This window comes from Melanerpes formicivorus, unplaced genomic scaffold (genome assembly GCF_026170545.1).
Source record: "Melanerpes formicivorus ecotype bairdi unplaced genomic scaffold, bMelFor1.0.p_v2 SCAF_48, whole genome shotgun sequence".
Taxonomy (NCBI): Eukaryota; Metazoa; Chordata; class Aves; order Piciformes; family Picidae; genus Melanerpes; species Melanerpes formicivorus.
Window position 1 is genome coordinate 3,633,619 of NW_027142400.1, and position 12,339 is coordinate 3,645,957.

The following is a 12,339-nucleotide window of genomic DNA, read 5'->3' on the forward strand; positions in this document are numbered from 1 at the left end:
AGTGCAGGCAAGACATGGTCTTGGTATGGCAAGGAGCCCTGTCAATGTGGTGGGAACTAAAGCATCCTACAGGCTTCTGACAAGGAAGCACCAGTGAAGTGCACAGAGGGGAGAGTTCTAGTGGTGCAGAGAAGAGCCATCCAAGCAGGCTGCCCAGGAGCAGGACAGACTTACTTAGCCTAGCTCATGTCAAGAACAAATTGAGAACAAATTTGCCTTGCGAGGTGAATTCGGCCACACTGCTCTGTGTGGTCTTGCCAACCCTTCAGACTCATCCTACATGCGCAGCCACCGCACACAGCTTCCTCTTGGAGCCCTCAGGCTGCAGCTGGCGACGTGGAGAAGCCCGAGGGCTTCTTTCTGAAACACCCCCGAATCCCGGGGGTGCCCTAGGCAGCCTGTTCAGTCCTGTAGCTTCACCCGAGCACCGGGTCTCCAGGGTGGCCTCATCCCCATCTGCGCGGGGAGGTGGCTGTGTTTGCTTTTCAGGCTGGTTTCACCGATACGATCGTTATTTTCCTCCCCAGTCTGCAAGGGCTGAAGTTTCCCTTGATGGGCTCAACTGCCCGATCCGCAAATCAATGAAACCCAGCGCCGGCACCTGGAGAGGCCACACAGTAAGCAAGCAAACAAGCCAACCCCAAATAGGCGCCCCCGCTGCTCCCCCCGCACCACCGGCAACGCCCCGAAACCTGCAGCGCCCCGCGGGGAAATCGGCTCCCCTTTACCCCGCCACAGGGAGCGGGTCTGGACCCCCTCGGAACCGCACCCCACGGTTTCCCCACCACCTCTGCACTTCGGCCCCGGGCGGGACGGGGCCGAAGAAACCGCTTCTCGGGGAGGGTAGGGAGGGTGTCCACGGGGTCTTGCCGGGCGCCCCCCCCCGCGGGGCTTTCCCGTCCCCCGCTCCGAGGTTTGGGCTGCGTTTGGGTTGCCTTCGGGGCAGGCTTTGAAACGGGACCTGCCCACATGCCCTGGCCACGCTCCCAGTCCGCTCCGCCATCTACCTCTTTAAAGAATCATTAATTTATTGTGTTTTCCTTATTATGTTTTATTTAGCTATTCATGAGCTGTTTGGTGTTCCCGTGTCTAGGGCTATTCCTGGTCTGCTTTCCTTTTTCTCCCTCCTCCTCTTTCCTCGCTTTGATGTCCTTTTGCATATTATACAAACAAGATCAAAAGCTACTTTTGCCACCTCCGCCTACCTCCTGCAATATTTCCTACGGGAGAAAGTGTGTTTCGGGTTGAAGCACTGCCTTGTTAGAGAGAGCTACTACCTAGCTTAAACCTGAGGGTCGGGGAGAACACATGGGGAGGAGGACACGATGCCAAGTACATGAACTTTAAAGTGAGCCCTATTACTGTGGTATTTAAAGGTCTGATCGTGTCAGATGCAATAGTGAAGAAAAATGTTATGATGGACAAAATGCTTATATTTTCCTGCGTTTTTAATGAGAAGCTTGCCCTGGGCTATTTCCCCGTCTCAGAGGGCAGCAGATGCAGAAGGTCCTTGGGGAGAAGATCTTTGAAATTTCATCAGCATTCATGGGTGACCTAGCCTTTTCAAGCACAATGATAGACATGATAAATCATCTTTACAATGAATTCTAATTATCCTTTATATGGCCTAGATGCCTCTTGAAAAGCAGAAATCTAACATTTCCCCATATTGCTTCCAGATTTCGGTGACGGTGTCAAAAGTCTTGTGTCATCTTTCTTCCCTGCTGTGGGCTACATTGAGTGATATCAGCCCCAAACCCATGAGTGTGCAGGAATCAAACTACTCTATTAAGTTACATGCTTGCCTGTATTGAACTAAATTTAATTCCTTTCCTCTCTTACCCAATGAAATTATGTGGTGCAGTGTAAGATAGGATTAGAAGTATATCATTATAGCAATTAATACTATAATGCCTCCATGATTAGTGTGCTACATTGAATTTCATGGATTTTTGCTCACTGTTGCCTAGATTTCCCTTGGGTCCTCTAGCCCAAATCATTGTATTCTTAGTAAATTAAATGTGAAATCACAGCAATATACTTAGTAATTCCACTATCACCTGTATGGTGTATTAATAAAGGAGTCCAGTGCAACCTGTAAAGTATCACCTTGCAGCATGGGATGCGGGAACTGGGAAGGCAGATTTGTCCCTGCTCTCTTGCCCAGAAGAGCAGTACTGTGGGAGCCCAGCACCACTCACTCCAATCCAGGCCACAGAGGGAATGGGGTTAGGCTTTTGGTTCACAGAGGGAAGGCCTTGCTCCCCCTTGCCCCTTTTTGGCTCTCCCTCACCTGCCTTTCCCCACCAACCCTTGGGAAGGAAGGTGGGGGTGGTCTTTAAAGTGGAGCCTGTTTGAAGTAGCCCTGATGGAAAATTGGGTTATTTCAGAGGTACAGTAATGGCTGTCTGGTTATCTATAGCCAGGGCTCTGTGGCGGGGAGATAAGATATTTATTAAGAGACCCATTTTAGTGCACAGGGATCGCTTTCAGAGGGCCCCAGAAAAATGGACTTTATCTAGTCTATTATTATATACAGTCACCCCGTTGATGTTTTACTTTAGTTTAGAGACCATGAATAAAAGCTAATAACTTTCCCTTCAGCCTGTTTATCTGCAAGACACCTGAGGGCTGTGGGGTGGAAAGATATTTGCTTTAATACGATTGATTGAAGACACTTTCTGGGATTAGTGATGAGGTTGGGATTGCACATAGACCCTCAGTACCTAACTTTCAGGGAATATTTTAGACTCAAACTTTCCCAAGGTCTGTACCAGGAGCTTGGGAAGAGAGGCAAATTGATGGAGAGGGAGGATCTTATGAGCTGGTGGTGGCTTGTAAACAGAGAAGAGCTGGACTCTCCTTGGGGTCAGACAAACATAGCATGAGTGCTTAAACTTGGGTTGAGCTGATAATGTGGGGGATGAGGACAGATGCCTCAGGTCATCTCCAAAGTGGGTAACAGGCCTCCCTGGTTTTCTTTGTCCTGGATGTTTCCAACCCTCTTTCCTCAATGCACAACAAATGACATTTGGTGCTTTGGGGTCTGGTGATGGGCACTGTGCTACCTCATGCTGAGTACTTGTGCTGAGGGCCTGTGTGGGACATTATTTACCTGGATAGATGATGTCCATTCCACCATTTTGCTTCAACTGGTTTTCCTTCCACTCTCCCCTTCATCCTCTTCTTTCCATCTCCTTGGTAATGTGACGTCTTCAAAACACAAGAATCTTCCCAAGCAGGGCAATGCCTCACCTGTGTAGGGAAGGGTAGGGGAAGGCTTTGCATGCAGAGTGGACCAAAGAAAGGCAGGAGGCTGGGGTGGGTTTGGTGGGGGGTGAGAGGATGAGTCTGTGCAATGTAATGCAGGGCCTGGGGTCCTGCAGACTCCATTCCCAAATGGGTTCAGGGACAAGCTGACATATTGGCACATTTCTGGTCTGAGATACCTATGTCAGGAAGGAATGCAACAATGAGCTGAAAAATCACTTCCGCTTTGCCATAAGCATCTCACCATTCCCTTCTTCCTCTCCTCAATCCCAGCACCCCTTCTGTAGCTGCCTATGATGTCTATATTCCACCTTCATTGTTCAGAAATACCCATTAACCCACCTTCCTTGTCTAACACACACAGGCTTATCATCAGCTGGAAGCCTGGAAAAGGTGACCTAGTAAATTCAGAATAAATATTAAATTTCAGAATAAAATTTCCCTTCCCTTCCCTTCCCTTCCCTTCCCTTCCCTTCCCTTCCCTTCCCTTCCCTTCCCTTCCCTTCCCTTCCCTTCCCTTCCCTTCCCTTCCCTTCCCTTCCCTTCCCTTCCCTTCCCTTCCCTTCCCTTCCCTTCCCTTCCCTTCCCTTCCCTTCCCTTCCCTTCCCTTCCCTTCCCTTCCCTTCCCTTCCCTTCCCTTCCCTTCCCTTCCCCATCCTCTTTCCCATCCCCTTCTCTTCCCTCTCCCCTCTTCCTAATCTCCATTCTTCTTTGCTCCTTTGCACTCCCTGTCCCTTCCGTTTCCTTCTGGAGCACCCATGGCCGTGCAGTACAAAATCTGACGTGCCAAGCACAGCTGAGGCCAGGCAGCGAGACGGGCAGTGCTTTGTCAGGGGGAGAATTGTGTGTTTAGTGGGAAGCAGAGGGGAAGAGATTAGCACTCTGTCGAAAGCCACCCCACGATTAGTCGGGCAGCCTGATCCAAGCCCGACAGACCTCGGGGGAGAGCCCCACACCAAGAGCTCTGTCCACAATGGGGATGCTTGTAGGTGGAGGGCGGCCACAGAGGCGGACTGTAGGGAGGGGTCCCCTCTCCCCTGGGGCAGCCATCGGGCACCTGTTTTCTCAGTCCTCTGCATGAGGAGGAGCTCAGTCCCTCCCTGCAGTCCTCAACCACTTCAAACAAAATTAGGCAGAGGGGAAAAAAAAGGAGGAGAAGCTTGTTGGAGAAGTGAAAGGCTGTCGCCCTTCTGAAGAGTGCTTTGCTTGTGCTCCTTCAGGCTTTCACCACCACCAGCCCTTTTTTTCCTTCTCCCCCCCCTTCCCCCCCGCCTTTTTTCCCTCCTAAACTGACTTCACTGACAGCTTTTCCCTCCTTGTGCTCAACCCGGAGGAGGAGAAGAAGAAAGGAAAAAAAATCAAAACCAACAACCAACCCAGCCACTAAACCCACCCAGCAGTGGATGGGGGGAGGCAGGAGGCTCGCAGTGCGGGCTTCTGGCCAGCGGGCGGTGGGAGCCCCCTCGCTCGGCGAGCTGATGGCCGGCGGCGGGGGAGCAGGGTGCTGCCGGCCCCACGCACCCAGCGCAGCGGCCACCCCGGCCCCAGCGCCGGCGGGGCGCTGAGCGGGGCCCGCACCGCGTTCGCTCGTCAGTCAAGGTGCGCTGAAGGGGAGATAAACCGGGAGGGAGAGCGGCGGAGAGAGGCAGACAGAGGCAGGGAGGCTGGCGGGTCTGCCCGGCTGCTGGCTACCTCACCTCGGCGGCGCGCATCCTGGCAGATGAAGGAGTAACTCACCCGCGCCTGGCTTTCTGGCTTTTTTTTTTTTTTTTTTTTTTCCCTTTCTTTCCGTTTTTTCACCCTCCCCCCCCCCTCTTTTTTAAGGGGTAGGAGGTGTTTGCTATTTTATCCCCTTTTTTACTCCTCTGTGTGTGTGTGTATACAAATACATCGCCTCCACTCAGGGAGCTGGATATTTGCAAACCCAAACTATGGCTTTTAAAAATTCGCCCGATGTCTCCAACGCCACGAGGAAAAACCCCAGCCTGCTGGAGATCGGAGCCTTGTGCTTGGACTCCGAGATCATCTTCGGCTTCACCAGCCACCTCCTGCGGAGGAAAGCCAAGGTAAGCGAACCGTGCACCGGCCCAGGGAGTGGTGGGAGCCGGGAGGAGGTAGAGGCAGGGTCCGGCTGCCAGCCCTAGCCCGGCTCATGAGCAGGGGCTGGCAAACTTGGCGGTGCTAAGTTGGCGGCGGCGGTGCCGGGGCCTGTTTCAGCACCACGAACAGTCCCGGCGGCTCCGCGGAGCAGCGCTGGGGCGGGGGTCGGCGATGCCCGGCCGCTCCCGGGGTTCTCCTTCGAGCACCGCGGCGCCTTCTGTGCCCCCAGCTTCAAACAGGGAGTGGGGGCACCGCATCCCGGTATTTCCAGAAAGCCTTTTTTACTTAATAAGAAAAAGTGATATCTCAGCCCAGCAGCATGGCTCTATACCAACCGAGGAGCACACCCCTTTACCCACCCCCCAGTCCTGTCCAACCTCAGACTTGGAGCCACGGGAGCTATTATCCGGTCACATGAAATTTCGGAGCAAATTCCCAGAGACTTGGAGACCCCCAGGCAGGCCAGAGAAGGGAGCCGGGGCACGCCTCCTGGGTGCGTGGGTCAGTGCCAGTCCTGCTTCCCCGTCTGCCCTCGAGAGGACAATCGACAGCCCCCGGGCAACAACCCACTCTTCCCTTGTCTCTCCTAGTCTCCTCCACACTCAAACTTTTCTCGGGCTCCGGGCTGGCTGGGGACAGCGGCCGCAATACCCTCAGGGGTTCTGCCTGCGGTGCCGGGACACACATGGTCTCAGCCCTCCCCCGGGGGCACGCATCCCTTCGGGGTGTGTGCGTGTGGCTTCAGCCAGGTGCTCGGGAGCTCCAGGAAAGTTTAAGCGGAGAGGGAAGGTTCCTTTTGGGAGTAGATTTTTTTCTTTTTTCCCATATATGTTTTTCCCCATTCTTTGTGCTCGACTCTGCTCACATCACCGCAGACCCCGCCCCGCTCTTCAGTGCCACCAGCACCCACCTGCGCGGTGGCGAGGAAGGAGACAGGGAACCGAATCTGGCATCGCCAGCGCAAGCCGCTGCCGCCGTCTCCCGGCTCGGACCCTCCGCTTCCTCGCGGCGTGCCTGGTCCTACTCCTCCGTCCCGGGTGGGACCAGGTCCTCCCGCGTGCGGCGGCGCGGCGGTGCCGGCAGGTGGCACTCTGGTCACAGCGACGGCGGAGGGGCCCGGGAATGCCCCGCGGGGCCGCTCCCCAGGCCTCGGGTACGGCTCGTCTGGGCCAGTGGCCGCCGCTGTCCGCCGCGGGTGCAGCGTGACCGGGTAGCCGACGGGCAGTAATGATAGAGGGGGGCTCATAGCCCTCTGTCTGGGGAAAAAAAAGACCCCTAACAAAATGTGCTAAATAAAAGGGCCGGAGAGGCAGCCAAGTAGACAATTAGCTGTGAACGTTAGTTACTCCATCTGTCAGACCAATTTTCCCATGTAGGACTACCCGTCGGCTGGGGAGTCGGCCCCGGGGAGGGCTGTGCGCCGTGCCATAGTGCATCTGCCCACAGAGCGGGGCTGGGCACCGTACCCCCAGCTCCGCGCAGGAGAGGATAGCCGCAGGGGCGGATCGGGGGAAGTGTGCTGCTGCCAGGCCCCCGATCCCCGTTTGCAGCTGGTCCGGTACCCACAGAGCCCGCTTCGCGCCCGAGACAGGAACAGACGCCTGGGCAGCTTTCCCGCTCCCGGGCTCTGCAGTGGGACCAGCACGCCCAGCCTGGCCCTTTTTCCCTCACTCCCGAGGGACTTGGGTGTTGGAGTGTGAAGGAGGCAGCCTCGAGATTGTCCTCTCTTTGGTTACATCAGTTTGTGACTATCCTGTTAGCGTCACTATAAGATTGCATTTCCCCCCCACTCTACCCCCAACACCAAACCTAAAAGCCAGCCCGCCTTGGCCGAGTTCCCCCCGCCCCGCTTACCGCACCCCACCCGCCCACGCCCAGTCCCGCCTCCCCTGCCCTCCGCGCACTTTTCCATTTTTCCGACGTGCTCCCGGTCCTTCCCCGTGCCGCAGTGGAGACCTCACTCCGCCTCCCTCTCCTAACCCAAACTTCACTCCCTGCTCAACATGGGAGGCAACATCACCTAGAGCGGCAGCCCGGACGGCGGGGAACCGGCGAGATCACTGTTGTCCCCACCCCAACTTTCGCCCCGCCATGGGCGCCGCCGGCCGGCCGCTCCGCCGGGCACCGGGTCTCCTGCATTAGTGGAGCGGGGCACGGGGCTGGGGAGCATCCCCTGCTATCATGATCACGGCCGCCGGCAGGAAAGGTCTGGGACCTGAGCCCAGGGCGCCGGGGGTAAGTTCTTACAACTCTCCTCCCCATGTTTGCATTTCTTTTTCCTCTTATTTCCCCCCCCCCCCCCCGCGAAGGAAGGGTGAGAGCCGCGTTGCCTGCGCGACCTGCGGCGCTGAACTCTGCTGTCTTCGTAGGTCGCAGAGGGGAGCGCGGCGCGGGAGCTTTCCCCGCGGAAGAGGCCGCCGGTCCCCGAGGAGGAGCGCTGCGCCAGCCGCCCGCCGCCCGAGGGAGCGGGGGCCGCCGCGGGTGCCGAGCCGCCGCCGCTGGAGCGGGGCTGGTGCCGGAGCTGCCAGGCCCAGCTGGTCGAGCTGAGGAGGCAGGCGGCACGGCTGGCCGCCGGCGGCTGCCCGCCCAACGCCCCACCGGTAAGTGCGCCCACGCTGCCCGTACCTCGCCGAGCAACGCCTGGAGGTGGCGGGAGACGGGCGTATGGGGGTGTGCGAGGGGCTGCTGGAGCCTGGCATCCAGCCCAGGCAGGGTCAGGTGAGCATCCCTGCGGGTTTGGGAGGAGAGCTTGATGGCAAACCCAGCGATTTTTAACCAAGGAGGGTTCTTCAGAAGTTCATGGATTTCCCCGTCCCGGGCTTTATCCAAAAGCGAAACTGTGCGGCTGGACGCTCTCCCTCGTTACAGTCACCGGCTGCCAGAAAGGAAAAACAACAGCGAGTTTGGTCGCAGGAGCAGGAGAGCGGGACGAGAGGCTGTGCGGTGCTGTGCGGGACGAGCTCTCCGCTTGAGCCCAGCCCCGAGAGCCCGGGTGCCAAAGGAGCTCCCCGCCTCGCTCCGCAGGGGCTGCTACCGTCATCCTTTGCCTCCAGCCTGGGTGATAGAGTTTTGGGGATACCGGCTCGGTGCTGCGCCTGGGCTTTGCAGCACGTTCATACTTCCTACGAGAAGCTGCTCATAGCTGCGGTCCAGCTCCTCCTCCTGAGAGATCAAAGCGAGGCTGAAAAGCACACACTCGTGTTTGTGGCGCTGGAGGAAAGTTTGAGCCGGATGGTTTTGTTGGGTTTTCGCTGTGCTTAAGTGTTCCTCCCTGGCTGAGGGGTTCATTCCTGTCTCTAGTATCACTGGGGCAAGCCGAGGCTGTGTCATATTCCTCTGTTCTGTGCCTCAGGGTGACCCTTTCTATCTGGTTGTGAATGGAACATGAGCATGCCAGAAGTTTCCTTTAACACATGTGCAGCTTTATTCTTGTGTATTGTGGTTGTCTGCAGAGTCTTTCCGTGTTTGCTTTCTATATATCACAGGTCTTTATGATTCTAGTCCCTTTTTCCTTCAGTAAGGACATGTTAAGCAAAACTTTCTGAGCATGATATGGGTGAAAAAATACAGTCTTGATGCAGAGCCTTGCCTGGGCACCTGAACAGATCCTGAGCATTAGCTGACGGGGCAAAATGCAACAGAAGACCCTGAGTTTCTGTTTCAAGGCACACAAAATGTATGTTAGGTTTTTGATAACGTTTGGAAGTAAAGCATTGTTTTCTAAACAATGCTTATCTGGATGTTTGTGAGGAGGAGGGGGGAGGGTCTGAAGAGGAAGCCAAACCCTACTGACCTTCATTTTAATTCAAAGAGTTCCTGTATGATCTGCAGAATTCCCATTGAATCTAAATATAGTTTTGTTTGGAAGTGCATTGTGGAGCAGTGTCTGAATGCACAGTGAGGTTTGTGTTTTCAGACCGGATCCAAAGCCCTTTGAAATCAACAGGAGTCTCTCTATTGACTTGCTAGGTTTGGAGCAGGCTCTTATTTCTGTAGTGTAAAAGGTCACGTATCTTATCTCATTGAATTCAGGACTGCTGGACCTTTTGTTTTCTGGATTGCTACAAATAGTGGAAAGAAGTTTAATTTCCCTTTGTGAAGAACATGTGATAGGCTGCTTCAGTGAGGAGCACATAAACCCCTCTTCCCATTGTTGGGGTGGGCCTCAGCTGTAAAGAATAGTGTCCTATCTGGGAGGGGATCTCTGTCATGGGAAAAGAAGCTGCTGGTGCAGGAGAGTCAGGAGGCCTTGGCCAGGTGTTCAGGTGAGGAGACCTATAAGCAATGCTCTGTTTGTGTGGTCTCCTTCCTGCAAGTCTCAGAGGACCTCCTTGATAAGCACTTGATGATGGGTAAATGAATCCCTCTTTTCTGTGGGGTTTCAAAGCATGCCTAGGTATGTAATAAAATAATAGTCATCACAGTGTCAGAACCTTGACAGGCCTGATCACAGAGTAACAGATACCTGGTGTTTACTTACTGAGTAGTATACACTAGAGTTAGAGGTTTAATTTTTTAAAACACCCTCCCCCTCATTCTCCAATGCCTGTGAGAACTCTAGCCTGATTGCAAACTCAAACCCCCCCTAATCCTGGTGTAGTGAGCAGCTCCTCAGGAAGGAAGATGCAATAAACAATCCCACTTACTGCCTTCTGAGTGTGAAGTAGGCTAGCGGGAGATAACAGTCAGGGGTTCGGCTACTCAGCTGCTGTGAATTGGCCTTGCAGTAGGAATCTGATGCAATATGCTGGCAGTGTGAGCACTCTGTAATGTTTGTGCCAGAAAGACAGCTTGCCTTTTTTTTTTTTTTTTTCTCTTTCTTTCTTGTTTAATTGTATAACAAGACATCTGAAAAAGCAGGTCCTCTCCATAAGAGTTTCATGCCCATATGATAAAAGTCCAAAGAGGTTTTTTTATAAGCTCTTCTAATGTACTGTCAAACTAAGCAACTACTGGATGAGTAAACACCAGAAGGCTACTGCTTGGAGCATGCTGCTCTCAAAGGGTTTACCTTCTTTGCCATAATAATTAAGGGATCTTTCAGCACGGATTCAGAAAGATTTCCACACCTGGTTGAAAACTCTTTGGAAAGGTGGGTGGGTGCCTGGGAGATGAAAGAAGGGCTAGTTTCCTGCTGTTGATACCTTTCCTGATGAAAGAGAGGAGGTGTATTCTCATGCGTGGGGCAGCTGACAAGGGATTGAATTCACATTAGAATAAAAACCCAACACAATGTTTGCAGTCTGCAGGGATAACAAATCTAATTGCTTGAGAGGGCTGTGATTCATGCAATGTTTGTGTTGCTATCCTTCCAATTAGAGGTATTTAATATATATAAATAATTTAAAGTTTCAGTGCTCAGATGATGTGCATTGATTACAGAATACTGTTAGTTGTTTGTGTCTCTTTAAAGTCCTCCACATCTCTGTGGACAGCTGATGAAAAAGATACACCTCTTGTTTGGTGTTAAAACTCTTTAGCAGTTCTCCCAAGTACAAGATTTACTGCACCCTACACTGTTAATTATTTTTTTACTGCTGCTGCCTTTACAGTTTGCCACCACAGTGAGGCCTGTGTGTGAATCAAAATGTAATTTTCATTAAGCATGGATACAAATGAGCAAAGTTTAATCTGAAATGATTCCAGATTAGCATTTTGGTATTGCAGTATCATCGTCAGTTTCTGGGTCATATACTAGCACAGGAAGAAACACAAAAAGGTGCCTTGGTTTATCCTTAATTAAAAGTTTTGTACGTGCCTTGCAGGCTGGAAGGCTGGTAACAGAACAGAAGATCTGCTACCTCTAGGGTTCTGGCTGGTGTGGAGAACAGGTTGTTGTTCCTGGAAGTTGTTGCTGTTGGCAGCTGCGGGGCAATCCATGGCAAAGGGGTTGGTGGTCTCTGTCTCTATCCCAGTTGGCAGATAATCTTGTCACAAAACCACTACAACAGTTACTGCTAATTGGCATCACTGTTGGCAGTTTCAGGGAGAGGTTGAGAACTGAATGGGGGTGTAGATTAAATTAGTAGTAATATTACTTAGCACCTCAAATCTTCACAGTGCTTCATAAATGCTAATTATTTAATTCATTTGGATGATGCCCCTGTTGGGTAGACCCAAATGTGCTGTTATTTGTGAAGAGGTGAATGTCAGAGTAAGGTGCTTGTCTCCAAAAGAGGACAAGCAGGGACTGTCCAGCATGAGAGATGTGCTTCTGCACATCTGCAGCTGCTGGAAGCAAACCCTGCACTCCCTCTAGTGCAGGCAATAGCCTTAAGGATATAAAGTTGCTGTAAAATGGTTTTAGTTTATCCCTTAGGAGCAGAGGAAGAAAGCTATACTTGGTATGAGGAACACACACATTGATACAACTACATGAATGGAAAGGTTTTATACTATTATAAGTGTTTTGGTTATAGAAAAGTACTAATAGCACCTAGAATGAAGGTGGTGTTTTTTTTTTTTTTTTTCTTATCTGTGCTGAAAGGAGGCCAAGACCAGAGGAAGATCCCTTTGGAAGTGATTAGCTTTGAGGATTTGAGATGTTTCTCCCAGCCCAGGGAGGCCTGCTCCTGACCCCGCCAAGTTTGAACAGTTTATATTGTAGATACTGCCAGTGCAGGCAGGTGTCAGAGACAGCATCATGCATACTGTATTGTAGCTTGAGTTCAGCTGAGTGCTTGCTGCCCTGTTTTTTAAGGGGTTCTTTTCTTCCCTGTTTGGTTTTTTTTTTCCTCTCCCTTGTTGCATTTCTGCACTGCATGTTACATGAGGCACATCACTGAAAGGCTTCCAGGAAGTTTGAGGGACAAAGAAGTTGAGTGTGGGCTCTTGATTGCTGGTGGGGTGGACAATGCTTTTCTCCAATACCTGAAAAAACTGTATTTCCAGTTGACTGAGTAAGCTGTGGGTGGGTACAAAGAAGCATAATGCCAGGCCTGGTCTGTAGACAGTCTTGGTGACCAGGAC

At 52.5% G+C, this 12,339-nt stretch overlaps 2 protein-coding genes across 4 annotated transcripts in view; one reads left to right on the forward strand and one right to left on the reverse strand.

Moving 5' to 3' along the window:
- KIF26A (kinesin family member 26A) overlaps positions 1–12,339 on the forward strand; it is a 128,429-nt gene that overhangs the window by 14,251 nt on the left and 101,839 nt on the right. Inside the window, exons 4-6 of one of the 3 annotated variants that reach the window (XM_068160216.1) lie at positions 528–617; positions 5,175–5,336; positions 7,740–7,970. In XM_068160216.1, coding sequence (XP_068016317.1) covers positions 582–617; positions 5,175–5,336; positions 7,740–7,970 — 429 coding nt within the window. In that variant the 5' untranslated portion in view covers positions 528–581. Of the gene's footprint in view, positions 1–374; positions 618–5,174; positions 5,337–7,279; positions 7,606–7,739; positions 7,971–12,339 lie in introns of those variants that run through there. The other 2 variants (XM_068160215.1, XM_068160218.1) reach the window with 2 other exon arrangements.
- On the reverse strand, positions 5,629–7,111 carry LOC137452092 (galectin-3-like). The gene is made up of 2 exons (XM_068160248.1): positions 6,281–7,111; positions 5,629–5,654 (listed from the first exon to the last, which is right to left on the reverse strand). The coding sequence occupies exons 1-2, from the start codon at positions 6,614–6,616 to the stop codon at positions 5,652–5,654; spliced, it is 339 nt and encodes a 112-aa protein (XP_068016349.1). The 5' UTR covers positions 6,617–7,111; the 3' UTR covers positions 5,629–5,651.

Bases quoted from the DNA above. Each gene is read 5' to 3' on its own strand.
- LOC137452092 (XM_068160248.1), bottom strand. From the start codon at position 6,616: ATGAGCCCCCCTCTATCATTACTGCCCGTCGGCTACCCGGTCACGCTG.